The sequence below is a fragment of the Crocuta crocuta genome, unplaced genomic scaffold (assembly GCF_008692635.1).
Source record: "Crocuta crocuta isolate KB4526 unplaced genomic scaffold, BGI_CrCroc_1.0 scaffold162, whole genome shotgun sequence".
Lineage (NCBI taxonomy): Eukaryota > Metazoa > Chordata > Mammalia > Carnivora > Hyaenidae > Crocuta > Crocuta crocuta.
The window spans coordinates 5,853,897-5,879,953 of NW_027529433.1; the positions used below are offsets into that span (position 1 = coordinate 5,853,897).

Sequence of the window (26,057 nt, forward strand, 5' to 3'; positions counted from 1 at the left end):
CTCTCTCTCTCCCCCTCTGCTCTTCTCTCCTGCTTGTGCCCGTTCTCTCTCTCTCTCTCTCTCAAAGTTAAAAACAAAACAAAACAATAATGAGACTTACGAAAGAGAGCAAACAAAAAATTTTGGAGGAAACAAACTATGGAAGGAAGAAAAGTATTATTAATATCTTTGGAGAAGGAAGAGAAGACATATTCTTGGAACAAAAATAAGCTAAATGTGCTGCCTGTTCACTGGGCCCCTTGCTGTCAAAGCCTTCACCCAACATATGAATGGCTCACTGCCAAAAGCCACAACGCTCTCAGCTGGTCCATGCAGAGAGACCATGTAGAGAGGCCCTGGGACTACAGGTGGAAAGAGCGAGGCCTGGCCAGCCCCCAGCTGCCCCATTCCCCTGCTCTTCCAGTTCCAGCCATCGTCTGACTGCAGCCACATGAAGACCCCCAACCAGAGCCTGGCAGTTGAGTTTTTCCCAAATCCCTCACACACAGAAACTGTGAGAGATAATGAAATGATTATTGCTGTTCTGGGGTGATTTTTAAGCCAGTGATAGATACCAGAAGAAGAAGATTTGGTACCTGGAAGCTGAATGCTGCCACAACAAAATCCTAAAACAAGTGGCATTTGCCATTGGCATTGGTGGGTGGAACTGGAAGGGCATTGAGTAGACCATTAGCAGAAGTCTAAAAGCAAGGACCAAGACAGAACTTCCACACTAAGTACTCTCCAAATACCCATTCCACAGTAATTATTTGATTTAATAAAATGATTATTTTATTAATCTCTAAAAATCATCTTTAAAAAGTAATAATTCTCCCTTAAAAAAAGTGTTGGGATGTTTTGTTATACAGCACTAGGTAACCAGGACACCCTACAACTGGTATGAAATTCTGGATTGATCACTATTCAATAAGAGAAACAGAACCGCCATGAGTTATATGTAGGGATCAGACGCTACACACTTGTGGGAGCTGGTTAAGGCTGCAGCACCTGCTTCTGCTTCCGGTATTGGGACTGAAATTGGCAAGCCAATCCCTAATGGTTGTGTGTGAGATTTCCCAAGGTGAATGGAGACTTGAACTATAAAGGTTTGAAGAAAATGTTCCCATGGAAAGCCTAGACTGGAAAAGCCCATCAGCAAAGCAAGGAAATGGAACCCTATGAAGGGCTTAATTCTCAGAGTTTTTCTTTCTAAGTCAAATTTCCCCGCAGTTTTAAATTCTTTCCAGCATACTTTTTAATTCCTTTGATTTCCCTCACTCTGTACTTTACTATGGGTGCTGTGATGAAGTACCATACACTATAGGGGGCTTCAAACAATAGACATTTATTCTCTCATCATTCTGGAGGCTAGGACTCTGAAGTCAAGGTAGTAGCCATGCCAACCGCTCTAAAGGTTCTGGGAGAGATCCTTCCTTGTCCTTTCCTCACTTCTGGTAGTTGCCGGCAATCTTTGGAATTCCTTGGATGGCATTCAGTCTCCCCCTCCACTGTCATATGGCCCTCTGTGAGTATGTGGGTATCCTTTCCTCTTATAAGGAAACAACAATTGGATTTGGGGCTCATCCTAACTGACTGTGACATCATCTTAACTACTTACTTCTACAAAGACTGTTTCCAAGCAAGATTCCATTGTCAGGTAACTGGTAGCTATTACTTTAGGGGGACACTATTCGACCCAGGACACTCATTAATAGAATTTTCACTGCAGTGTGATGATGTTATGGAGGGAAGTAAAACAGAGAACCACGAGGGGAAGTGAGAGATGCGCTGCCCTACTAACCCACATCTCCTCTGGTGTCAGGTGTAACAGCAGTCCATGAGTCCTCTGGGCCACAACCAGACACGAAGTGAGCAGCGTGGTGAGGACTGCTGCATGGCAGCGGCCAAGGTTAGGCGATGCCTCGGAGAGGTCTTGAGACAATCCTCTTTCCTTCCCCCAAGCTGAGGCTTTATCTGCCAGCATAAAACAAGCTGCTAGAAGGGAAGTTGTGTGCCCTTCTTAGTTCTCCATCTATAGTCAAAAGTCACTGAAGCATAACAAATAATGAGGCATTTCAAACAATCGAGACCAGCTACACGTAGAAGCTTTTGTGTGTGCTCTGGGTTGGGGCTGCTGATGAGCAGCGATAGCCGAGAAGGTGTTCTCCTTCTCAGGGAAAGTGTATCTGGTGTTTAGTTATAAATGGTCAGGAAATGTATTTAACAAGACAGGGGTATCGATCAGGAAATAATTGTTTGCTGGAAGAGGGGCAGTCTTTTCCATGAGCAATTAAGATGGTGTCACTTGATACCTAGTCCAGGGAGAATCACTCTTCCAGCTCAGTGTCATTAACCTGGCGTCATGGCAACAGGCTGGTCGTGAGTTTCTCCCTCTGGAGCTTTCTTTTATTAATGTGTCTGTTGTTCACAAGCGCCAGCTTGCCCTTCCATTGTGTTGCTCCAAACACAAGTGACAAGGTGGAAAGAAAGCGAAGTAGATTTTATTATTTAGCACAAGCCTTCAAGAAAATGAAAAACGAATAAACTAACAGTGGGCCAGCTTCACTGAAAGGTAATCTCCTTTCTTCAGGTGGGTCTGTATACCTTGTGGTTTGTGGACCAGTAGCATCAGCATCCTGGGGGAGCTGTTAGAAATGCAAAATCTCTGACCCCACCCCAGAAGCAGAATCTGATCTTTAATAAGATTCATAGGAGATTCGCATTCACATTAAAGTTTAAGAAGCATTGCCAAATATGAATTTTCCTTTAAATAATAACATCACCAGCAGCTGCCTACAAAGGGTTTCTCTTCGGACGCACCACTTTTTTTCAGTAGCTTTGGTGGCCTGATAAGATTTTTTTTTTTAGGTGGAAAATCGTCACTGTTTTCTGCAGTAAGAGGAAATCTTGGCAATTTAGGCTAAGTTATCATAAAAACAAGTTCCCAAGCTGTGCCAGGTATTTGGTCCCCAGGATTTTCTTGTGCCCTGTCTAGGTTTAGGAGACATGTCCCTTGGACTCTGGGTTCACCCAGCCACCTCAGACACTCCCATCAGCGAATCAGGCACCATGGCCCTGTAGCACCAAAAGGAGGAGGCTTTTGTTCTAGAAATACTGTCTGGGAACCTTACCAAAGAAAAACTCAAAAGCAAGTTTTATGTCTTTTAGCCAGGACGGAGTGTCCTACTCTTGCTTCCTATTCATCACAGCACTGAACTTCTTGTCTAACCCTAGCTTAAGGATCATTATAAAAATGTTTTGATAGGCAGAACACCCAGTTTCAAGGACTCTCCTTCATTCCCAGATCTTTCCACTAAAAATCAAATAATAAAAGCAAACCCATTGAATTATCTAGGTATTTGTTTACCAGAGTTTGTACTTTTTTATTTGGGGGAAGGAATGATGGAACAGGATGGATTGTAATAGAAGAGGAGAGATAGGGCGAACCGGTAGTATAAAAGAATGATTGACTATTAAAGAATGATTGGCTATTAGGACAGGATGAGTCACTGTGGCCATGGATTAACCTTGACAAAAGAATGCAAATTGTTTCCCATTGGCCATGGATTAACCTTGACAAAAGAATGTAAATTGTTTCCCATTACGGATGGGTAGCTGCATAACCTTGGGCAAATGACTGAGCCTCTTCCTCAATTTCTTAACTGGTAAAATGAGATAATAGTACTACCTCCTCTTTGGACTGCTGTAAGATTAAATGAGATAATATGTGAATGTACACCATCTCACAGGGGTTAGCATATAATGAACACCGAATAAATGTGAGATTTATTGTTACATAGAAATGAAGTAAATTCTGAGACTAAAAGAATGTCCTAGAGCAAAAATGTGAGTATCATTTAGATTAAAAGCTACATAAAGAAATGAAATGAGGAATCGAGGTACTTTAACGAAATGACTAGGGGAATTAGCAGATGGATCAGGCTTGGGTGAGTTGGCCTGTTCAGGCTGCTACAACAAAAATACCATAAATTGGGTGGCTTCTAAACAATAAACATTTATATCTCATAGTGCCGAGGCTGGGAAATCCAAGACCAGGGTGCCGTATACTCAGTGTCTGATGAGAGCCGTCTTCTCACTGTAACCTCACATGGCTGAAGGGGCAGGGAAGCCACCTCAAGCATCTTTTATAAGGTCACTAATCCCCATCACTTCCCAAAAGCCCCACCTCAAAGTACCATTACACTGAGGCCGAGGATTCAACAAATGAATGGGGGGAGGAAGGACACAAACTCCTCATAACAGAAGGGTTACCCGGAATTATTAGTTTGGTTCACCCTCATTCACTTAATTAATAGAAGTAATCAGTTATGCACAGCCTCTTTAGAGAACTCCCTTTCTGAGAGAGTAATTTTCAAGAGAACCATTTTTAAAAATCTGCAGAGTACTGAGAGTATTAGTCTTTAATAACAAGGAGGAACAAAATGCCTAACACTCAGTGCATCTCCTTCTACGTCCATGTCTCCTAACTTCTTCCAGAACTGATTTTACTCAGCTTGTCCCAGCTGCTATGAAACCCTTTCAATGAGTTTTACATTTTACTGTCTCTTTTCTTCATTTCTTACATTAAAACAAATGAATCTTCCGAGTCCCCCCCCCATAATGATGTTCCCCTCTTGTCTTATTACATACATTCCAGATGTTTCTGCAATCCTAAATAGAGCACATTTCATTAGTGACCTGAGGAGACACATTGTTCATTCATGCACGAGGGAGTCCTTGCCAATTAAATACATTACTTTGAACGAGTCTTCCAAATTGGTTTCACTGATAAGAAATGAAGGAAGTTAAAAGCTTTTCACTTAAGATTTGACAACAGCCAGAAAACTTTTGTTAATCATGAATGTGAAGTGATAACATAATTAGCATGAGTTATAATTAGAATATTGCCTGGAATTTATGTAGGCGTAATCTTAAGTGTCTGTGTGACTGCTGGCTGCTCTTTCTATGCCTCCTCCTAAAAATGGGATAAGGCATCTCACAACCATTTTTATTTTGGATTTCTTTTTCAGAGATAGCTTATTTGGGTGAGAACTTTGGCCTTTGCCATCTTCAACAGCTGCCTCTCAAGTCAGGAGACAGGGGTGATATGGGAAGGGCCCTTTTGTGCTCCTGTATATGAAAGTCAGTTTGATTGTGACCAGAAAGTCATATGGGACTATGAGGAGAAAGAAAAGGCATAATCACTTCAGACCCTTCATTCGTATTCCGTGATTTGGCAACAGCTTTGCTTACAGCATATTATGGCTTGGATATAAGAGAAAAATTTTAAGAGAAAAAAGTTAGTAGTATTTAGTGTGTTGGGGTTCAGAAAAACAGAACCAACACGTTCCCTCTTCCTCAGGGGACCTCCGTCTTTTTTCTCTTAGGACCTTCAACTGATTTGATGAGGCCCACCACACTATGGAGGGTAATCTGATTTACCCAAAGTCTACTGATTTAAACTTCATCTCATATAATAAATACCTTCATAGCTACATCCTGACAAGTATTTGACCAGATTACCAGGGTACCATGACCTTTCCAAGTGGACACAAAATATTAGCTGTCACATTTGGCCACCCTGAGAATTGGAGTTGGGACTGATTTGTTATAATATCCTCAGGCAAATGCCCTCAAATCACTTTGAATGCTGTGTTTTGATAAAGCAATAATGACCAGAAAGTTTTCCAAGTCACTGCTATGTGGGCAGAAACCCTCTGTGAAAGCAGTGTCTCAGACTTTGTTCTTTTTTCTTTAATGTTTTTTTTTTTTTTAATTTATTTTGGAGTGAGAGCATGTGAGCCTGTGGGGGAGGGACAGGAAAAGGGGGACAGAAGATCCTAAGTGGGCTCTGTGCTGACAGAGTTCCGCACGGGGCTCGAACTCACAAACTGTGAGATCATGACCTGAGCTGAAGTCACATGCGTAACTGACTGAGCCACCCAGGTGCCCCCACATTTTGTTCTAATAACAGTCTCGAGCAGAGTGGTGCAGTAATATGGCAGTCGCGCTTTGGCGTCAGATCACTGAGTCTGAATCCTGACTTTATTGCTTTCTATGTGATTCGAGGCAACTTACTTTTATTTCTCTCTGCTTCAGTTTCTCCATCTAAAAATGGAGACAGGCTTAAATGTTCTAACTCATTGGAAGTTTGTGGAAGGGTACAAAGTACATATTAAGTATTCAATAAATATTAGCTTTTATTATTACCTAAAATTAATAACAAAGCCAAACATTCCTTAATGCTTGTCCATCTTAGAGAGGTTTTTTTGTTTCTTTGTTTTGTTTCTAAGCCTATAAGCCTTATAGAAAGTTATACCTGCCTCACCCCTTCCTACCTTTACCCTGGGGTTGACATTTCAGTGTCCCTTAAGGGGCACTCAATGTAAGCAAGTTGTTTTTCAATAGGAAGGAAGGTCAAGAGAAGGAAGAACTGGAGAGGCTCCTATGAATAAGCAAGGACAGGATAGGTGGAAGATCGGCTTTCACTGAGCACATACATGGCAACCTTTCAACCCTGCAAATGAACCACCCCATTTAAATAAATAAATTGATGAGTAAATACTGTAGCAGGAAGGCCATTCTTTTTTTTTTTTAATGTGATTTATTTTGAGAGACAGAGTGAATGTGCACACATGCGAGCAAACATGCACATGAGTAGGTGAGAGGCAGGGAGAGGGAGAGGGAGAATCCCAAGCAGAGAACCCCGTGCAGGGGTCCATCTCACTAACCGAGAGATCATGATCTAAGCTGATAACAAGAGTGGGTCGCTTAACTGACCTGGCCACCCAGGTACCCCCCTTTTATTCAGAGAGAGAGAGAGGGAGAGACGAAGAGTGAGCCCACAAGCAGGGGAGGAACAGAGGGAGAGGGAAAGAGAATCTTGGCAGGCTCCACACCCAGCGTGGAGCCTGATGTAGGGGCTTGATTTCACAACCATGAGATCATGACCTGAGCTGAAAACACGGGTCAGATGCTTTACTGACTTAGCCACCCAGACACGCTAGGAAGGCCATGGGCAGAAAAAAATGTATATAACAATTTGATGTTACAAAAACAATCAGCTATTTCCTTTTTACCATATAAATTCTTATCATTTAAAAGACCCGCCTCTTATTTCCTTTAGTACACTTCCTTACAGCATCTACGATGAAGTTCTATTACCAAAGCCTTGACTTATAAACAACTTTTCTGGGGAAAAATACACTCATAGTGTCTGCCATGGGCCTAGCATGAGCTTTGACACTTATGGAAGCTATCTAATTAAAGAGGTAGATGTTCCTGTTTGTACTTTGCATATGAGGAAGCTGATGCTAGCAGAGGGAAAATGACTTGCTCCACGGTCCATGGGTGATTAGTGGTTGAATTACAACTCAGCCTCAGGTCTGATTCCTAAATCTGGCTTCCTACCCCCACTCCCCATTCTGACGCCTGCACTCATAGAACTCAAGACATAGATCTTGTTTCTAAAGCCGCATCTCTGGTCCATCCATTCTACATAGGCAAGGTGTTCCTGGTGGTCTAGTGGTTAGGATTCAGCACTCTCATTCTACATAGGCAAGATCACACTCCGAGCTGGTCCTAGACAAAACTGAGGAAGTGTACTAAGTTTGTCTTTGACAACACCCCCTACTCCACAGCAAGCTCTCTTTTGTTTCCCTCTACAGACTCTTAGCCAACTAATGGTGTCATCAGTTCCTTGCTGGCTTTCCCCAAGAGCCTTAGCATGGCGTTCATCTGAGCCCTTCTCCTTCTCTCAGCATCTTACAGTCTTACTCCCCCACACACCACACTTTCCTTTATTCAAAGCTTACCTGCCAATTCTATGTCATGTTATAATGCTTAGCAATATCTTATATGGTCAAATTCATTATTAATTTTAAGTTATGTCATTAATTACCTCTACCTGGTTTGAATCTTTTAGAGGAATAAAGAACTCATGAATTACTTGCTTAATTAAAAACACATCCTAAAGAACAGAAGGAGAAGGATTTTAAGGGTGCAAATTTTGGTGATATTTGGTGTGTCTTTTGCTGTCCCTCAAATCATACCACAGAGTCAGTCATCAGATGGGCTTGTGCTTTGGGTCGCTTGACTACATCCGAACCATTTATAACATAGGACACACTTTCTTATACTTCACAAACGTGGAGAGGGGAGGGAAGTCAGCAGAGAGGGGTCCATCTTCTTATTACAAAAACCCTGTATCTAATAACCCATCTAGTCACAAAGATGGCAGCTCTCTAGCCCATGCAGCTGTTATGTCCTAGTTGTGATCTTACATCTTCCTCTGTAAGCACAAAACACTTCTCATTTTCAATTTTTCAGCTGCAGAGGGATTGAGTACACTGTTGCTACCAAGAACAAAGCCCAGAGTCCAAATTGGAGACCTTGATTTTCATGATGTTTTCAAACGCTCAAATCAAGCCTTCTTTCCTTACCGGTATTTCCTCTTTTGCCTCCCTGCTTCTGCATAGTTTATCTTACCTCACAAAGAGAAAACATTTAAATGCAAAAAGATAAATGGATGGTAATCATTACAAATGACCCATTAGAAGTGAAGCCATTTAATCTGCTTATTTGAACATACAAAGGCGTATCTCTCTTCTGAAACACTATACTGAACAGATAAGAGTGTATTCAGATATAATTTCATGTGATTATCTTATAATAGGCGCTCCTAGCCACGATTCTCTATCAGGTGTTGTTAAGCACACAAACTGCTTACCAATCATGTCCATCAAATCTTTATTTTTCTTTCACAAAGATTCTACTTTGCAGGCAAACTCTGGCAACATTGCCCACCTATTAAAATAGCAAGGAAAGAAAAGCTGAAGTTGAGAGAGAAGAGGCTGGAAGAATCTTTGTTACAAAAAATTGTTCTGTGTCATACTTCCTCCCTGAGGAAAAAGTACATAGCAGACCATAAACACACATGCAGTGAAAGGCAAATTTAGAAAGTCAAATATAAGGGGCGCCTAGGTGGCTCAGTTGGTTTTGGTTAAGCATCTGACTTTGGCTCAGGTCATGATCTCATGGTCTGTGGGTTTGAGCCCCACATCAGGCTCTGTGCTGACAGACACAACTTTGGATTTGGTGTCTCCCTCTCTCTCCACTGCTCCCCTGCTCTCTCTCGTGCTCTCTCTCTCTCTCCCTCTTGAAAATGAACAAACAATTTTTAAAAATTGGGAAGTTAAATAGAAAAGCAGAAACATTAAGGTGCTCTTATGGACTTATTCTGCAGCTGAATTAACCAATGAATGTTTTTAACTTATAAACTCAAGAGAGGGCAGCCCAGTTTGAGAAGACTAGTTTAAAATTTACTTTTCTCCATTATTTACTCTTGAAGCAAGGATTTTTATCCTGAAACTTTGGATGGGCTTCAGGGTCCCATGAATGCTCAGAAATTTAGGCTTGTTCTGATGGTACATTATGCTTTTGTCCCTAGGAAATGTTCCATAGTGTCTGTCAAATTTTCAAATCTAAGAATCAGTGTTTTAGAAGATTCTTTAAGGAATATGGAAAAGTTAGATACAATGATTTTAGTTAAACATTGGTGCTGATGAGATCAATGAGGTGCATTTGAGGTATTTTTCTCTGGAAGACAATGAGATCAGGCCTGTCTGGATAGTTGCAACAAAATGTGACAGGCAGATTAGAGAATAGCTGAGTGGGTTGAGGCGAGCCCCTTGTGTGAACTATGGTAACACTCAGGGCTATGCCCAAATCATCATCATCGTCATCATCACCACCTCAGTAACTTAACATAATAAAAATGTACTTCTCTTTCACACAAAGTCCAATTTCTGATCAATGGGCAGCCTTCCATGTAGTCATTCAGAGATCCATGATCCTTGCAACCTATGGCTCTGTCTTCTTGTATGGTCTTGGATTCCTCCGTTAGAACCTTGATATCTTGCCAGTAAGTAGGGGAGGAAAGAGAGGGCATTGGACATCATTTTTACCCACATTCCTTCAAGCAAAATTCAGCCCCATGACCAAACCTAACTATAGTAGCTGTATATTTAGGGGGTAGAAGAAATGACTTTTGGTGAAAACATAGCATTTCTGCCCTCTCCTCTTCTATGAAGCAACAGTACCTGGAAGAGGTTGGAGGTGAAGAAGACATGTTGCTTTATACTAGTTGAAAGTCCATTGTTATTGGTGACCAACATCTCTCAACAATAGTGGGCAAAAGAGGCAGGAAGCAGAAAAGTGTCCAGAGGATAGGACAGGCACAGCGACGTAAAACTTAGGAGGGCAAATGCTCAGAATGTCAGGCATGGAGGGAGGCGGGATTTGGGAATTCAGGGATCAGCAGGAGAGCCTGAGTCACCTAACTAGTACTCAGGAAGAAGCAGGGGTAGGAGTGGAGGGTAAGAGGAGGTTCTGGGGAGACCTGAAGTGAGACAGCCAAGAGCAGGCTGACTACACCACAGAGATGAGGGCTGTACACAAAGGGAGAGTCAAGACAGATTACTTGTGAGGTGACTCCTTGAGCAGAACGTCCAGACTGGGATCAACTCTAAGGAGATAGTCGAACCTGTTAAGACCTGACATGGTCCACCCTCACATGCTACCAGTAACTTTATACTCTTGCTTCCCAGGCACAGACAATAACCCAAATTAACCCTCGTTTCCTCACAAATGTCCTGGGATGTAAAGGGCAATGGATCAGCACAAACCCTTCAGAGAACAGAGCCAATGCTTCTCTTAGAGTATAGAGGACCCGGGGTGGCATATTTGCTTATAAGTAATAAATAATAAAAGTAGCAGCTGACATGTGTAAGATGTTGCTCTTGGGCTTTACACATATTTAGCCACTTAATCTTGACAGAAATGTTTATTTGAAAGAGGTACCTTTATTACCCCAATTTTACAGATTAAAAACTGAGCAGCGTGACTTATGTGTAACTTGCTCAAGTGAGTGGCAGAGCCGGGATTCTAAGAAGTCTGGCTCCAGAGTCAATGACCTTAAGCACTGTGCATACTGCCTTTCTTACAACAACAAAATTGGCCAGAATTTCAGATAGCATTTACTCACTTAGTGAAGGTGCCAGTGGGGACACACCATGTAACTCTCTCCCTGAGATCCCATCCCCCATTGTTTCCAGAAAAACGGCCCCATCCTTTTGGAATGCAGACTAAGTCATGATATCCAAAGAATATTTTGGGCAGGTCACTGGAGGGGCTGTCCTCTCAAAATATGTGTGCTCGGTTGCAGTGATAAGCTCTGAAGTAAAATATGCCACAAATGAATGACTGCAGATTATCAGGGTTAGAAGGGCCAACAGAGTCCACCCATTTTAATGCAGGAGGTTGACTAGCTTGCAAGTTGTCCCTGAGGAATAAAAGCCGGTGGTCCAAAGCTCCATGGTAAAATACTTGCCTCCTTACCTCAGACCATTTTCTGTATTCAGCATAAGGGGATATAGGGATTAAAAGCCAGAAACTGTAAGTAGTGATGTGACTGCACTCATTCTTATGTTGCTAAAGGGACTGTGAAAAAGAAAAGGGTTTAACTTCAGAGAATTCATTTTCTATGAAATAAGGAATCCAATGTCTTATGTAACTAACCAGGAATTCTATCCATTCAGGCATTTATTCATTCATCCCCGCCTTTATACTACCATTTATTCATCCATCCAATCATTTATCCATTCAGGCATTCATTCATTCATTTGCTCAAGTATTTACTCATTCCAAAATATCTACTGAGCCAAAATCTGTGCCAAATCCTGGGTATTTTTAGCACCTTCATTCAGTAGTTTTCTTTCTGCCTGGTTTTCAAATTTTGTTAACAAGCCCAGTGTATGAGATTCCAGCACATTTCATTAGAAAATGGCCTTTATATTAAATATATTTCAAGGCGCGCCGAGTGGCTCAGTTGGTTAAGTGTCCGACTTCAGCTCAGGTCATGATCTCACGGTTAGTGGGTTTGAGCCTGGCTATGGGCGGCTCTGTGCTGACAGCTCAGAGCCTGGAGCCTGCTTCAGATCCTGTGTCTCCCTCTCTCTCTGACCCTCCCCTAGTAGCGCTCTCTCTCTCAAAAATAAATAAACATTAAGAAAATTAAAAAATATGTTTTGGGAATCATAATCAAGCCATTAAGTACAGTATCATTTGCAGCTTCCATCCATTAATCCAAAATAAAGAGTTCACTTAGGAATATTTCCTCTTTTGCTCAGGACTTCAGTTCTGGCCCCAGCCTGTCTTTTACAGACCACATGCTTAGTCCCCCGCCAAGCATGGACAAGTCTTAAGTCAACAGTAAATTGCCCTTAGTCCCAAAGAAGTCCTCAGATTTCTCCAAGCATTTATGAAAGTTGTCCTTGTTAAGAACTCCACCCCACTGTGACAAAAACATGAATTCCCAGTTTTCTTGGACAGTGGAAAAGGGACTCCTGCATCTTGCTTCCCTGTCAGGACCAGTCAGCGTTGTGTGAGCAAAGAGTGCAGTTCTGCCTTCTGCTCTAAGTCATTCTGCTCTAGAGGCCCAGAGTTCTACTACCGCAAGTACACCTGACATGATGTAGCTCAGCACTAGGTTCTCCATCACATGAGAACATTATTTTCTGATGGTAATAAGGGAGGGGGCTACTCAGGAAAACAAAGCACAATGTCAAGGCGCCAACATTCTGATGTATTTATTCATGTTTCTATTTGTGGATGGAAAATTTTTTTCCATGCTCCAGAGTTTTGTTAGAAACAAGATGTTACAAGTCAATAAACAATAGCTACCACTATTATCTATTGTAAACAGAATAATATACAGAAAATAAACAAATACAACTACTTTGGTATACATACATTTAATTGTTTTCTGATCTAAGACTGATCTGAACACTGCCATTTTTATATCTTTGTTGTATTTTCCCTTGAGATACAATTTTTTAGTGCCCATCATTGCGTTGCACTTGTCTTACCAGTGCAGGTTTGTAGCATACCAAAGAATCACAGAAAACTGTTTTACTACCAAGGCAAAGGAGGGCTTAACATGGTCCTCTATCCATTACAAATGAAAAAGGAACAAGGTACAAAAATAAATGCATGCTTACACGCACATGTACGTGTCTACGTATGTGTGTGTGTGTATGTGTAATGCGTGTTCAAGCTTGGGAATACTGACTGATATGAAAGGCTCTTACCTAGCTGGTCATCAAAATCAAATATAATAGCCATTAAAAACTCACTTAGCTAGCAGCATGTAAATCATTGGGTTGTTTACTCAAAGAGTAGACAAACAGATTTCTTGGATACTGTTTCCATTTGGGTTTTCCAGTTCATACGGTTCCAGCTGGCGGTACTCAAAAGTCACACGATTTATGTGCTTTCCGCTGGAGACCATGCGCACCACCGTGTTGTCACAGCCAATTTTCATTTGGGCTATAATTCATGGAAAAAGTAAAAGTTTCCCTGCAGGTTAGAAACCATTCCTGGGGATAAGATCATTTAAACACAAAGAAAGCAAGGGGCTGTATCTTCCTCCCACATACTCAAACCATGCAGCTGCCAACAGGTGAAACATTTTGTTTTCATTTTTATTACAATGTATAATTAATTGTAGAATGCTGCGATTGAACTCAATTCTCCTCATGTGCAAAAACACTGTTAGCCAAATAAAACTGGCTGGAAAGAGGAGTTAAAAAGAAAATCGCAGGCCCAAAATGGTGTCCCTTAGACCAAGGTCCCAAACTGGGGCTTAATACCTACTTTAATTGTAATTTCAACCTCCCCCAGAAAGACAGCCTTAACCAGTCAGTCAGGAGTTTTTCCTTCAGTGTCAAAGAGTCTACCATGGGGGCCCTCTCCATCCCCCAGAAGGAAGACGAGATAATCTGCAGGATAAGACACCTTGTTTTTCCTCCTCAGGGAAAGCGACCTGCCTGGACAATCCTTTTGCCAGATTTCTTGTCCTTCCTTCCTATAAAAACTTTCCATTTTGTACAACGCCTTGGAGACCCTTCTACTTGCCAGATGGATGGCTGCCCTGATTCATGAATTAGTTTGTAAAGCCAATGAAATCTTGAAAATTTACTCAGTTTGAATTTTTGTTATTTAGCAGAGGCAATAAGATGTCTCTTTGCACTTTTCACATTCTCCTACCTTCGAGACTTCCGTGGTAAAGGCAGTGAAGGCAATCTGTCTACCCCGCACCTCTACTCTAGCTCAGTGTTCTCAGCAGAGGCAGTACCGTCCTCTAGGGACAGGTTGGAAATTTGCAGGGGTAGTTTTTTGTTGTCATAGCATCTGAGGATGCAAGTGGCAGTTAGTGGACAGGGCTAGAGGACAGAGGGTACCGGTGAACTTTACGTAGACTAAACAAAAATCACCTGTTTATTATTTTCTGAGCCTACCCAACACTCTTTTTTATATAAACAAAAATAATCTGCATAGTTTAGCTATACATGAATATACATGTGTTTGTTCTCTTATTCACCTACACCTTTTCAGTCTCATTTTTTCTGTGCTTCTTACATGGAATGGCTTTTGATATCCTTACTTCTCTTAAATCCAATTTTATTCATTATTTGTATAAGTATCTGGCAACATTTATGTCTATCTTCTAGTGCAGATGTGACCAACAATTATATATTGAAAGTCATACTATTTTTATCTAAATTTTCTTTCATTTCTCCACTGTCAAGCTGGTCCCCGAGGCAAGATTTATCTGCCCTGTGATAATTTTTTCTGCTGTTTAATTTTGTTCATCTTTCCCCCCTACTTTGTCTCTCTATAAGGCCTACATCATTCTGAGAAATATGAATATTACCACTGCATAACAGGTAGTTCAGAAACCTGTGCCTAGGTTCAAATGAAGTAAAACAGCTACAGACTTATTGAGGTAAAAGCCAATTTAGAGACATAATAAATATAAAACCTATACTTATTTTTACATAAGCACCAGGGAGTCTAGGTTAAGCTTCTATGAGGAGTCCAAATTTGATTTGTTTTAAATGATTTGAAAGGTCCTTCTTTTTCTGATCTTACTCTAAACTTTAATATATGTAACATGCTCTTTTTCCTTTGTTAATGTGCATCAAATTTCTTATTAGACATAACTGCACCAAAATTACTCTGGCTTTAATTACCTACATTTTAAGGCAAGACTATTCTTTAGACCTTAATCTACTCTTCTTACTTAGTACAAATGCATCTCCTCACAGGTGCTCTCCTGCAGGGAAGAATCCAGTGCCACAGAGAACATAGTAAGAGGTGAGAAAAGCCACATATACTGATGGTTTGAACCAGCAATTTCTAGCCACCCTCACCATACCTGAGCATAATCGAATGAAAAATCTCCACTGATCCCTAACAAAGAATATCTAGTTCTGTGTGGCCTGCTGTGCACTGACCTGCAGTGACCACTTTTAGGTTTTAGAATGTATTTCTGTTTTTGCAGTGGTCTTTCAGAGGCTGGTTTTGCTCCTAGAAGTTGGGGCAGTTCTGAGAATTTCACCAGTTCTGAGAATTTCTAATAAGCATATTACTTTCTAATTTATGTACTGTGAGTAATACACACATACACACATATATAGGAAAGTTATTTAGATATGACTTTATTATCACATTATTACTAATCAATGGTATATCTATTTGAACTATAGTTTTTAGTTAGTAACCTCTTTGGTTACTCTTTCGTCTCAGAGGACAAAAGCAGGGACCTTCGAGAAGGTGGAAAGAGCACAGAACAAAAAAGCTTTGTCTTTTACATGGTCTTCCTCGGGGCCAACCTTAAACATGCACCTGTGTTCCTTCAGAGGTTTCTTTCCCAGTGTCAGCTATTTGGATAATCCATTCACCATATGTATGCTCGAATGTAAAATCCTTACATTGGCTCAATGTACAAAATGGAAGCTTTCTGGGTGAAACTTTCCTTCCCAAGTATAAAAAACTTGAGATGTTTGGTTGAAGGAAGTGTCAGTTTTATTTAAGGAATTTTGACAGGCGCATAAATAGTAATCAAAGACACATCTCACCAGGGCCGTGAAAGGAATAGCAGAGGTCAGTCAAAGGCACCATCTTGGAAGGGTCCAGTCCAGTTCCTCCCAGCAGCTCTACAAAGTCTCCTATTCCCCCACAGCCGGCTGAGGGGTTCTAAAAGAATCAAGCAGCAGAGAAAGGTGTATTTCAACCAGTTATGGAAGTCAAACCATCTGACCAATTGCATGTTGGTGAATTTACTCCTTCTGCCTTGGACATCCTGGCAGGGCCATTTGATTTAACATCCAGGACTCCGGAAATTAAAAGACATTTAAAAGAAAAAAAAATCCTAAGAACTGCTCTTCTAAATCAGTTGAGTAATCATTTCTTTAAAAATGTGTGCATTAAAAAAAATTTATCAGTTCAAGGGCTGGGATGATGCAATGGGAATCTGTAAACTCCACATAAAATGAATGAAAATCGAATCTGAAAATGCTTTGCTCTGTAAATCATTTGGACATACATACGGGATTATTTAAATTTGCTAACACATGCAGTCAGAATTTCTATTAATAGATAGGTCTTTCACATCAGTTTTTCCTTCAACTCACCTTTTTCCCTCTTCTTTATAAAGGACTTTTCCTGCTATTGGGATGATCCTTATCATTTCTATTGACAAGCATTTAGATTCGTTATAAGAATGCCAAAGAAAGAGGAGAACCCTAATTTGGGTTGAGCTAGCTTGAGCCACCATTGTCTTTCTCTTCCCAACTAAAACTAATTTATTTTGAGCTACTCAAAACCAGAACGTATTCTTAGACGTTTTGTACAATGCACTGTAACAACTGCTTTCTGCTTCCCTTCTTCCTTTCCACACTACTTTGTCCACACCGCCTATCCACACTGCTTATCCACACCTGCCTTGTCCATACTGCCTATTCACACTGCTTTGTCCATACTGCCTTGTCTACAGTGCCTATTCACACTGTTTTGTCCACAATGCCTTGTCTACACTGCCTGTCCACACTGCCTATTCACACTGCCTTGTCCACACTGCTTTGTCTACAATGCCTGTCCACACTGCCTAATCACACTGCTTTGTCCACACTGCCTTGTCTACACTGCCTATCCACACTGTTTTGTCCACATTGCCTTGTCTACACTGCCTGTCCACACTGCCTGTCTTCACTGCCTATCCACACTGCCTTGTCCACACTGCCTGTCCACACTGCCATGTCCACAGCACTTCCTGCACTTTACTTTTCCCACACAAATAAAACAGCCACTCTCAGTCACAAATGTTGTACTTTGGCCTACCTATCTCATGAGGCCAGGGCTGCTGGCCTTTGTGGGCATGCAACTTGTGCCCACAGAGCCATACAAGGGCCTGTTGCTTGGCTTAATGCTCTGCTATCATCATCTTGAAATTCTTAATACTTCTAAAATAAGGAACCCCCCACATTTTCATTTTGCACTGTCCCCCACAATTACACATCCAGTTTTGTCTGTGATCCTCTTCTTTACTGAGGCATACTCATTGAGAGATCCAGTGCAGAGGGGCAAGGTACTCAGAAGTGAGTGAGACAGACACTGCCACATACAGAACAACATCTAAGACAATGTTGTTGTTTTTTTTTTTTTTAAATGTTTTATTTGTTTCTAGGAGAGAGAGAGAGACAGCGTGAGCAGGGGAGGGTCAGAGAGAGAGGGAGTCACAGACTGAAACAGGCTCCAGGCTCTGAGCTGGCAGTCAGCACAGAGCCCGACGCGGGGCTCGAACCCACGAACCGCGAGATCATGACCTAAGCGAAAGTCGGACGCTTAACCGACTAAGCCACCCAGGCGCCCCAACATCTAAGACAATGTTAAACACCCCCCCACACACACAAACACACACATTCAAACGTGCGGAAGACATTGAGATGCAACTAGAACTAATCAATCAAGTAGAAAATAATAGAATACCAACTGCTTGGCCAATACAAGGAAGCAGGTGAGGACACACATTTTTTAAGTGCCTACTGCGTCCTCTGCTTTGATGCTGTACACATCATTTTATCCAATAATGAAAGAGAGGCTTAACTAGCCCCCCGCTGTGGACAGGGCTTATGTTCTTGTATGAATAGCTGAATAAGAGGTGAAGAAAAAAACCTTAACTGCCTTTCCCTTGAGGAGAGGATGTCCAGGGGGAACTTCTGTTAAGACTAAACTTACCATTTGGTTCTTTAAGTTCTAAATTTCAGCAGGAGGTGGTGAAGGGGAAAAGGCAAGCCCCTGAGAGAGAAATGGGAAGTGGGGGGCAAGGGGAACGAAGTAAGCACTAAATGAGGGAAACCAAACAAATAAACAAAGAAGTTAGACATGACTGTTCCTTGACATTCAACGACTTTTCTCTCTTCTTCCCAAACCTTGCAGCTATTCTTAGGCATGAGAAGTACTACACCACCCTTTTGTGTGCAGCTCCCCAGGAGGGACCCCCTAGGTTTCTCTGTCGAGGTTCTGCCCCCTTAGACTAAGTCACAGTCATCTCTTGCCTAGACTGTGACAATGGCCCTTAGGGGCACTCCTTGCACCACTGTGGCCCCCACAGCCCAGCAAAGCCAGAATGGCCTTGAGGTAGTCAATCCCCTCCCTCCTGCCTTGGACCTTGTTAATTAATTTGGTCATGAAGTCAGCAATTCCCAGCCACCCTCATTCCATTTGAGCATCATCCAATGGATTATGTCGCTTTCCCGTCTGGGCCCTTTCAGTGGTTTCCGCTGCACTTAGAATAAACTCCAAATCCTTAATATGACCTGCTGGGCTCTCCACACCCTGGCTCTGCCCATCTCCCTGATGTCGTCTCATATCCCCCCCTTCCTCGTACTTTTCTTTCTTTTTATTTCTGGGAGTCCACTCCTCCCTCTGAGCCTCTGCACTACCATCCCCTCTGTTCCTGGTTCTCCGGCTGCTGGCTCCTTCTTATCTGTCACTCACTTTTTACTTTAAATGTCTCCTTCTCAGAAGTTTCCTTTCCTGACCACCTTATCTCAAGGAGTTCCCGCCTCTTCCTCTACTGCCTTGTCTATCACACCACTCTGCCTACAGAGTAGGGCACTCACCGCTATTGCAAATGCACTGCATTGTTGCTGAGCTCAAGCCCCTAGAATGCAGGTTCCCTGCGAGTAGGAGCTGTGTTGCTCGTCGCTCATTTCCAGCATCTAAGATAGTGACTTCCACATGGAAAGTGCCCAAAAAATATTTCATATAGGAATAGATAGATGCCTAGAACACTGAAGACTTTAACATTTTTCGAGGGGAAATACCAAAATTACTCCTCACAGCCTAGAATAACCAAAGTGTAGATCCCCCAACCTGCAATCGGGCTTGCCATCTTCTACAGTATACATCAGGAATAACGTATAAGTGATCTCAGGACAAGAGGGCTATGCCAAAGATATCTGCTTATTCTGGTCTTTATCAAAGGATCATTCTTCCACTAAGGTCCAACTAAAAAACAAACAAAAACGAAACAAAACAACAGCAACAACAAAAAACAGGCACAAGCTCATGAATTCAGGGCTTAAAGGAAATTAAATATACACCTATTTTCAGTCCTGGTCCTATTTATTTGGTTTTCACTGAAATCTACCTAATTAGGAACAATGACTGCCTTTGATGTCAGCTATTTTAACCTAGGAATATAAGAAAGTAAAAAGAAATGAGAATGACCCAGAGGGAAGAAGCTAACGGTGCAAAAAACCAAAACCAAACAAAACCAAATAAAGGTCAAGTTCAATAGTAATTGTAAAGTCCATACAGAAATTCATGGCAATATAGGTTGATGGAGATTCTCAGCTAATATTTTCATGCAAAATGAATTGAATTAAACATGATGCAACAAAATCTTCAAAACTCTACTGTATTTTGCAACTTAAAAATCCAATTTTGTATTTTATGCTACACTTAGCATTCCTTCATAACACAGTTCTGTCAATGAGACACTTCCTTCATGTCATAAAAAAAATCCGATAATCAGAAAAACAGCTGTGTAGATGACTCACACTACGTTCCGCTAGGAGAGAATTTCTGTAAAAGAGGCAAGTATAAGAGAGTTCAATTGTAATTATATGCCACAACTTTCCCAATTGAAAACGTTTCTTACATCACAAGAAAAGTAGTCAAGTAATCAGAAGGGCACCTGAGTGTGCACTGTGCAGCGTGAGGGAAATAGAAGGGGGCTTTCATCAAAGCAGTCAGGGCAAGCGGATGTGGGACTAAGTCAACAGAAGAGCATAGTCCCATAGTTGACTAATGTCCACGTTTGCCCTGTACGATTCTCCCTCCTCTGACAAAGCTATGGCCTTCATAAATGATGGGAAGTAAGAAAGCAACTCACCTTTGACTGCAAACCATTTAAGCGTCCCAGGGTGAGATCAGATATTTTGATGACCACAGGATAAATTATGGAGAAGCTGCAGTTTCGATGCAGACGCGGAACTACCAGGGTAAACCTTCCATTTGGGGTCTGGGAAATGACATTGCAGGCTTTGTGGAAAAACAAAATCACACTGTCACTATGGGGTACGCTGCGTTCTTAGAGAAATTTATCCTATCCAGGGCAATGGGGTGGCTCAGTCAGTTAAAGGTCCAACTCTTGATTTCGGATCCGGTCATGATCTCACGGGTTCAGGCAATCAAGCCCCGTGTCGGGCTTCATGCTGACAGTGTGGAGCCTGCTTGGGATTCTCTCTTTATCACTCTCTCTGCTCCTCCTCCACTCTCTCTCTCTCTCAAAATAGATATCTTTAAAATGTAATAAAAAAGAAATTTATCTTATCCTTATTCTAGGCCTATTCATGGTCTAGGGCCATGTGGCCTGGAAGAGAATATGTATCACAAGGGCAATCTGGATGGGGAAGGAGTGGTGGGCAGGGGTGGGGAAGGGGTGTGCGATGTAGTGGGGGGATAAAAATCACTGGTGATGTGTGGATATAGTTAGAAGGTTCTAGGAGCAAGAGTGCTTCTAATCTCAATCTCAGGGAGTTACCCTGTTTGCAACAATAACAAGACTTAAATTAATAATCAAGCAAACAACACTAGCTAGTAGAAGTTCTAGAAACACTTCATTAACTAGGATCCAAGTTCCACCTGGAAGTCTAGAAGAATAAAAGCTCAAAGTTGAGGCTAGAACTCAAAACTTGCCTGTCTGAAACCTTCATTCATTGAACTTGGAACCACAATGATATTCTTTAAATAATGAAGTAAATAAATAATAAAATAGTTATCAAAATGGACTGAGAAAAATAGAAAGCAGGTTTATATCTGAATAAATATTTGCTGGGTATTAAATGGTAAATTGACTAAAAGGTAAAATATTAATGTTTAACTTAATCAAAAGACTTTCTGAAATATTTATTTTGTATTTCAAATCTAGACTTATAATAAATTTATTCCCCTAATTATGAAACTAGAAGCATCAGACTTTTGCTGATTATGGAACAAAAGTTTCTGATTGATCAGAAAAGGTCAGAACTGCCTCTCCCTTCTTCCTGTGTTTACACTTAATTTCAGAAAGAACTGAAGATTTCTGATTTATATTTTTAAGTGTACTTATTTATTTTCTTTGGGGGTAGATGGGGAGGGAATGGTAGAAAGAAAGGCTGAGAAAGAATCCAAAGCAGGCTCCACACTGTCAGCGCAGAGCCCAATGCAGGGTTTGAATCCACAAGCCATGAGATCATGACCTGAGCTGAAATCAAGATTTGGAGGCTTAACTGACCAAGCCACCCAGGCACCCCAAAGATTTCTGATTTCTAACCACACAAAACACAGGAGAAACATTTCATGTTGCTTTCTAGGATTATTCTAGCTCTCAAAAATGGCCTTTGTGGAGAGGAGAGAGTCTTTCAAACATTCTTTTAAAAAAAAAAAAAAACTAGAATATAATGCATTATTCTTTGGCAGATTAGGCCCCGTTCTTCCACCATATGAAGTGTCAACATTAATACTATTGTATGCAACCAAAAATGAGTGATGTTTTCTTTTCCTGATTAAAAAAATATTTTTCTTCATTTAACTCTGTAAATATATCTATCTATTTCTCTTAATGGGGAAAAATAGTAAGCAGATGAATGAACTTCTTTTGATTAGAATAGCATGTTTTAGGCCTGGGCTGTTCAGCTTTATACAGCATCTATGTTTGTATCCATCAGAAATGGAATAAATTCGGCGGGGGACTCACAAGTAGAGGACAATGTTGAGGGGTCCTCTGGTCCAACTCTTTGCTCAGGACATGAAATGTGTCTACCACATCCCAGATACACAGTCTTTCAGCCTTTGCCTAAATATCTTTAAGACTGCAATTTCAGATCTGATCCCTCAAGCTTATCCAAGATTAATGGAATGACATGGAGGGATTAGTTTGTCACTAAATCCATTGTCATGCCTCAGAAGATAAGAATAAGACTAAAGAAAAAGTAAAATTCTACCCACCAAAACTTAATATCCTACCTAGCCTGGGAAATAATTAAAAACTGTGAATTGATTTTCAGAGCAACAAATAGGAAATATCCTTTAGGTCATTTCTAATGACAAAACATTTCCATTCACATCATTCCTCACTTCAAACTTCTTAAGTCTGGTGCAATCACACTACCTATGAAAAGCACTCGCTTCAAGTCCTTCCTTCCGACTGAGAAGAGAGGGAGGCCACTTACGAAAGAGGTTGGGATCTGTCTTTATGGTTACTGTGAATCCGTTTCCTGGTTCATGAACTCGGAAGAAGATCATGGCCACATTCTGGGAGGATCTGATGCTCCTTCGGCTAAGACCACCATCACAGAAATCTATGTACCGCTCAGCTATGGGGAGAGGATGATCCTGGGAACTGGGGAACTTCTCCCCCTTGAGAATCCAACCGTCAAATACCTTCCAACAAAAAAACACAGATAGAGATGATCATTTCCACCAACTCCTGAAGTCATGGGTGTATTGAAATGTTACCTAGCAATGCCCCTTCTGTCCTCTGTCCATCCATGATCAAGTGACAACCTGCACTTCCCCACCCACTTGCTTTTCAGCTATATATTTTTTGACCATGAAGGTTGTTTACAAGTAGTATTATTATTTAATGACTGGGTTTTTTCTTCATAAACCTTAAAGTATCCAAAGTAAACTTTATTATACTCTATTTTATAATGTCAGCCTCCATGGTGCATGAAACTACGGACAATATACATTTTTATCTTGATCATATTTTCCACACATCCCATCATCAGAAGAATTCCACATAAGCATCATTCGGGTTTCAGTTTGTCTCTTCCTTCTCCCATTGACATATAAACAAAGTATCTCAAAACTGACAAAAGAAAGAGACTGGAGCTGCAAATTCACCTACTTGCCCATGGTTATAGGTGCCCATTTTCCTCACTTTGTAACTTTTCTATTAAAATATCAAGAACTGCTCCAACACTCAGACAGCAATGGCTGCTATGCCACTTCACCTGTTAATGTTTATTTGTTGGACAAAAGGTCAGAGTCTGTTGACGTTACTGTCAAAATCACCACAGGTCTGGAACGTAACGGGTCGAGCCTAGTGCACCAGCTACAAATTGCTTCGCCGGACTGGTCCCCTACTAAAAGGAGTTTGACAGATTCCAAAATCATTCCACTTGGGAGGTTTTAATCATGATCCTTTTAACGGGGCTGTGTAACTCCATCAACCGTCCCAGGCGGACCGGGTAGACTTCGGGAGACGGACTAGGAGGAGGCATGAGCTAGGGCTGCGGGACTGGTCCTCGCCTCCCACCTGCCTCAGACTAGACCGGCTCTCAGCATCCCGCCCAGCGGCCGGTGCCCTAGCGCTTCCAAACCGGGTCCCCCGGAGAAGTGAAGACCGCCCCTGCGAGCGGCGACAGCTCCCCAGAGACAGGGGCCGGCCCTCCTCGTGGCCCCGAGACGGCAGCGCCAGTTCGTCTGGATCAGTTTCCATCTGAACACAGCGCTTCTCGCCGCAAGTTGAGCCAAGTCTCTGCAGGTGCCCGGGGGCCGGGAGTGGAGCGCGCGGAGGGGAACTCACACCGCAGCGGCGGAGGCTCCGGGCGCGGTCGGCGCCTCTCCTGCTCGGCCACCAGCCGGCTCCACGCTCCGCACACCCGCGCGGGGCACGGCGCCCCCCGGCGGGAGCGTGTGCCGCGAGGAAGCCTCACCTTCAGGAAGTCGCCGCCCTGGCAGTCGATGGAGACCAGGTCGAGGTGGATGGTGACGAACTCTTCGGGCTCGCCGATGAGGAAGGCGGCGCAGTGCAGCTGCGGCCGGTCGGCGGTGAAGGTGAATTGGCCCGGGAGGCTCAGCATGTCCAGGCACCCTGGGGGAGGGGCAGTGGGGCCAGGGGGCCGGGGCTGCGGCCAGGAGGCCCNGCCCCCGGCCGGCCAGGCCAGCCCCTTCCCAGCCCCTTCCCGGCGAAGGCGCAGAGCCCGGCCTCGTCCCCTCCCCGCTGCCCGCGGACGCGCGCCGGCACCCCGACTCACGCAGCGCGCGGCGGTACAGCGGCTCCCCCGCCAGCTCCCGCTTCAGGTTCGCGCCCAGGAGCAGGAGAGGATCGTGGTCCACGGCTTCCCGCAGCTGGAGACGAAAACCAGTTAGTCCAGGATGAGTTCAAGACTGCGGGGAAAGGGGATCCGCAGAGGGGCACTCTCCCTGCCCCGCAGCAAAAAGAATAAAGTGACCGGATCCAGGTCTCCCGCGTCCGGAGTAGACGTCTCAGACCCTTTGCAGGAGACCAGGGTTCCCCAGGGGCCAAGGGAAAGATGTAGTGGCCAGGAGGAACACCAGTCTAGGGGAAACCAGGAGACAGAAGGGACAAAAGATAGGGAAGAAAGAGCTAACCCCAACACAGGTTAAGAGCTTGAGGCAGCAGATCCACCCACCAAGGCTGGACACTCACACACGGAAGATGTGACGGGTCAGTCCGGAGATCGCTCACCTCTAGGTACCGGCTCTCCCCTCTTAGAGCCATCAAGAAGATGAGGACGAAGTGACACTGAAGTTTGAAGGAAGGAGACATGCTGGCCTTGCCTCTGCAGCTAGTAGGCTGGGCTCTGGAGGTCTCAGGCTTTGCCTCCCACGCCTTCTCCCAGGCTGAGAGCTAGAAGCTGGTAGGGTCCCTTTGCTGGGTCTCTTTTATAGAGCAGTGAAGAGGGGAGGCTCTCTGCCCCTTAACTGATCTGAGCTCAGTAACCATGGGTTACCCTGTCTCAGTGAGAAAGTGCGTGCTGATGACGAGGGTCCAGCTCTCAGCCACAAATTTTCAGAGTGGTCTGGTGTTATTCACCAAGAATGATTTTAGGCACTTAAAACTTATTGAACTAAACTGTAGGAGAAAGAACAAGGTAAGGATAGAAAATAAGGGAGGGCATTTTACTTGACCTGCCAAATGCTGAATTGTCTTTTCCTGTGGATATTTAGGGGATTTTCGGTGTTGCAAAGCCAAGTGACAAGGTTACACACATGCATAAAATAGCCAAACACATATAATCTTATCATGCAGGCTTGTCACAGAACCTTGATGGAATCTTGCTAGAAATTGTCAGAGAAAATAGTATTCATGCAATTGCTCATGTCTCTCAGGAAGAAACTTGAAACATTTTTAGCTGCAGAGAGAGGTAAACAGAAGCCAAAGTCTGATTTTGCAGAATGTGGCAACAATGCAACTCAAACTTTTTTTCTGTCCTTTGGTCTTTGCTTTATCCTGGTCCAGTTTCTTGTAAGCATTTCCCTAATAGAAAGCTAAGTCTGGCATCTGTGAACTTCTGGATTTTAGCCGAGCTTTGTCATTTAGCCAAATGTATACACCGTAGGACACATCCTGGGCCAGCTAACTGCAACCATGACCTTGGCATCCATCTGAACCAGTGAGAATTGAAGTCATTCCATTTCACACGTTCAAATGCTTGCATTATTTTAATATTCTGGTAGAAAGAACGGCGCAGAAGCTTTATTATAACTACTTAGGAGCAAGTAAAGGGCTTGCACAGGGCTAAACAAATGACTTCGAGATCCAGAAAGAAGTATCTTCGCTGATTAGATATAGTTTCTTCTCCTTCATGTCAAAAATTGTGAGAAATATGGGGATTCTTAACTTCTGGCTTTCCAATTTATGTGCTAAGCAAGGA

General features: G+C 42.6%; 1 protein-coding gene and 1 long non-coding RNA gene across 3 annotated transcripts; one reads left to right on the forward strand and one right to left on the reverse strand.

Annotated features, from left to right (window-relative positions):
• The first annotated feature begins 1,411 nt into the window (after positions 1-1,411).
• Positions 1,412-16,377, forward strand: LOC144228027 (uncharacterized). Its single transcript, XR_013334098.1, has 3 exons — positions 1,412-1,504; positions 15,147-15,195; positions 15,963-16,377. It is a non-coding gene; the product is annotated as an uncharacterized LOC144228027 (long non-coding RNA).
• On the reverse strand, positions 12,602-26,057 carry CRHBP (corticotropin releasing hormone binding protein). 2 transcript variants are annotated; one of them, XM_077759830.1, is made up of 7 exons: positions 24,869-26,057; positions 24,414-24,507; positions 24,093-24,250; positions 22,602-22,812; positions 20,282-20,430; positions 15,960-16,077; positions 12,602-13,365 (listed from the first exon to the last, which is right to left on the reverse strand). In XM_077759830.1, the coding sequence occupies exons 1-7, from the start codon at positions 24,947-24,949 to the stop codon at positions 13,208-13,210; spliced, it is 969 nt and encodes a 322-aa protein (XP_077615956.1). In that variant the 5' UTR covers positions 24,950-26,057; the 3' UTR covers positions 12,602-13,207. The 2 variants fall into 2 exon arrangements, with proteins under 2 accessions (XP_077615956.1, XP_077615955.1); XM_077759829.1 differs by having other exon boundaries at positions 24,830-26,057.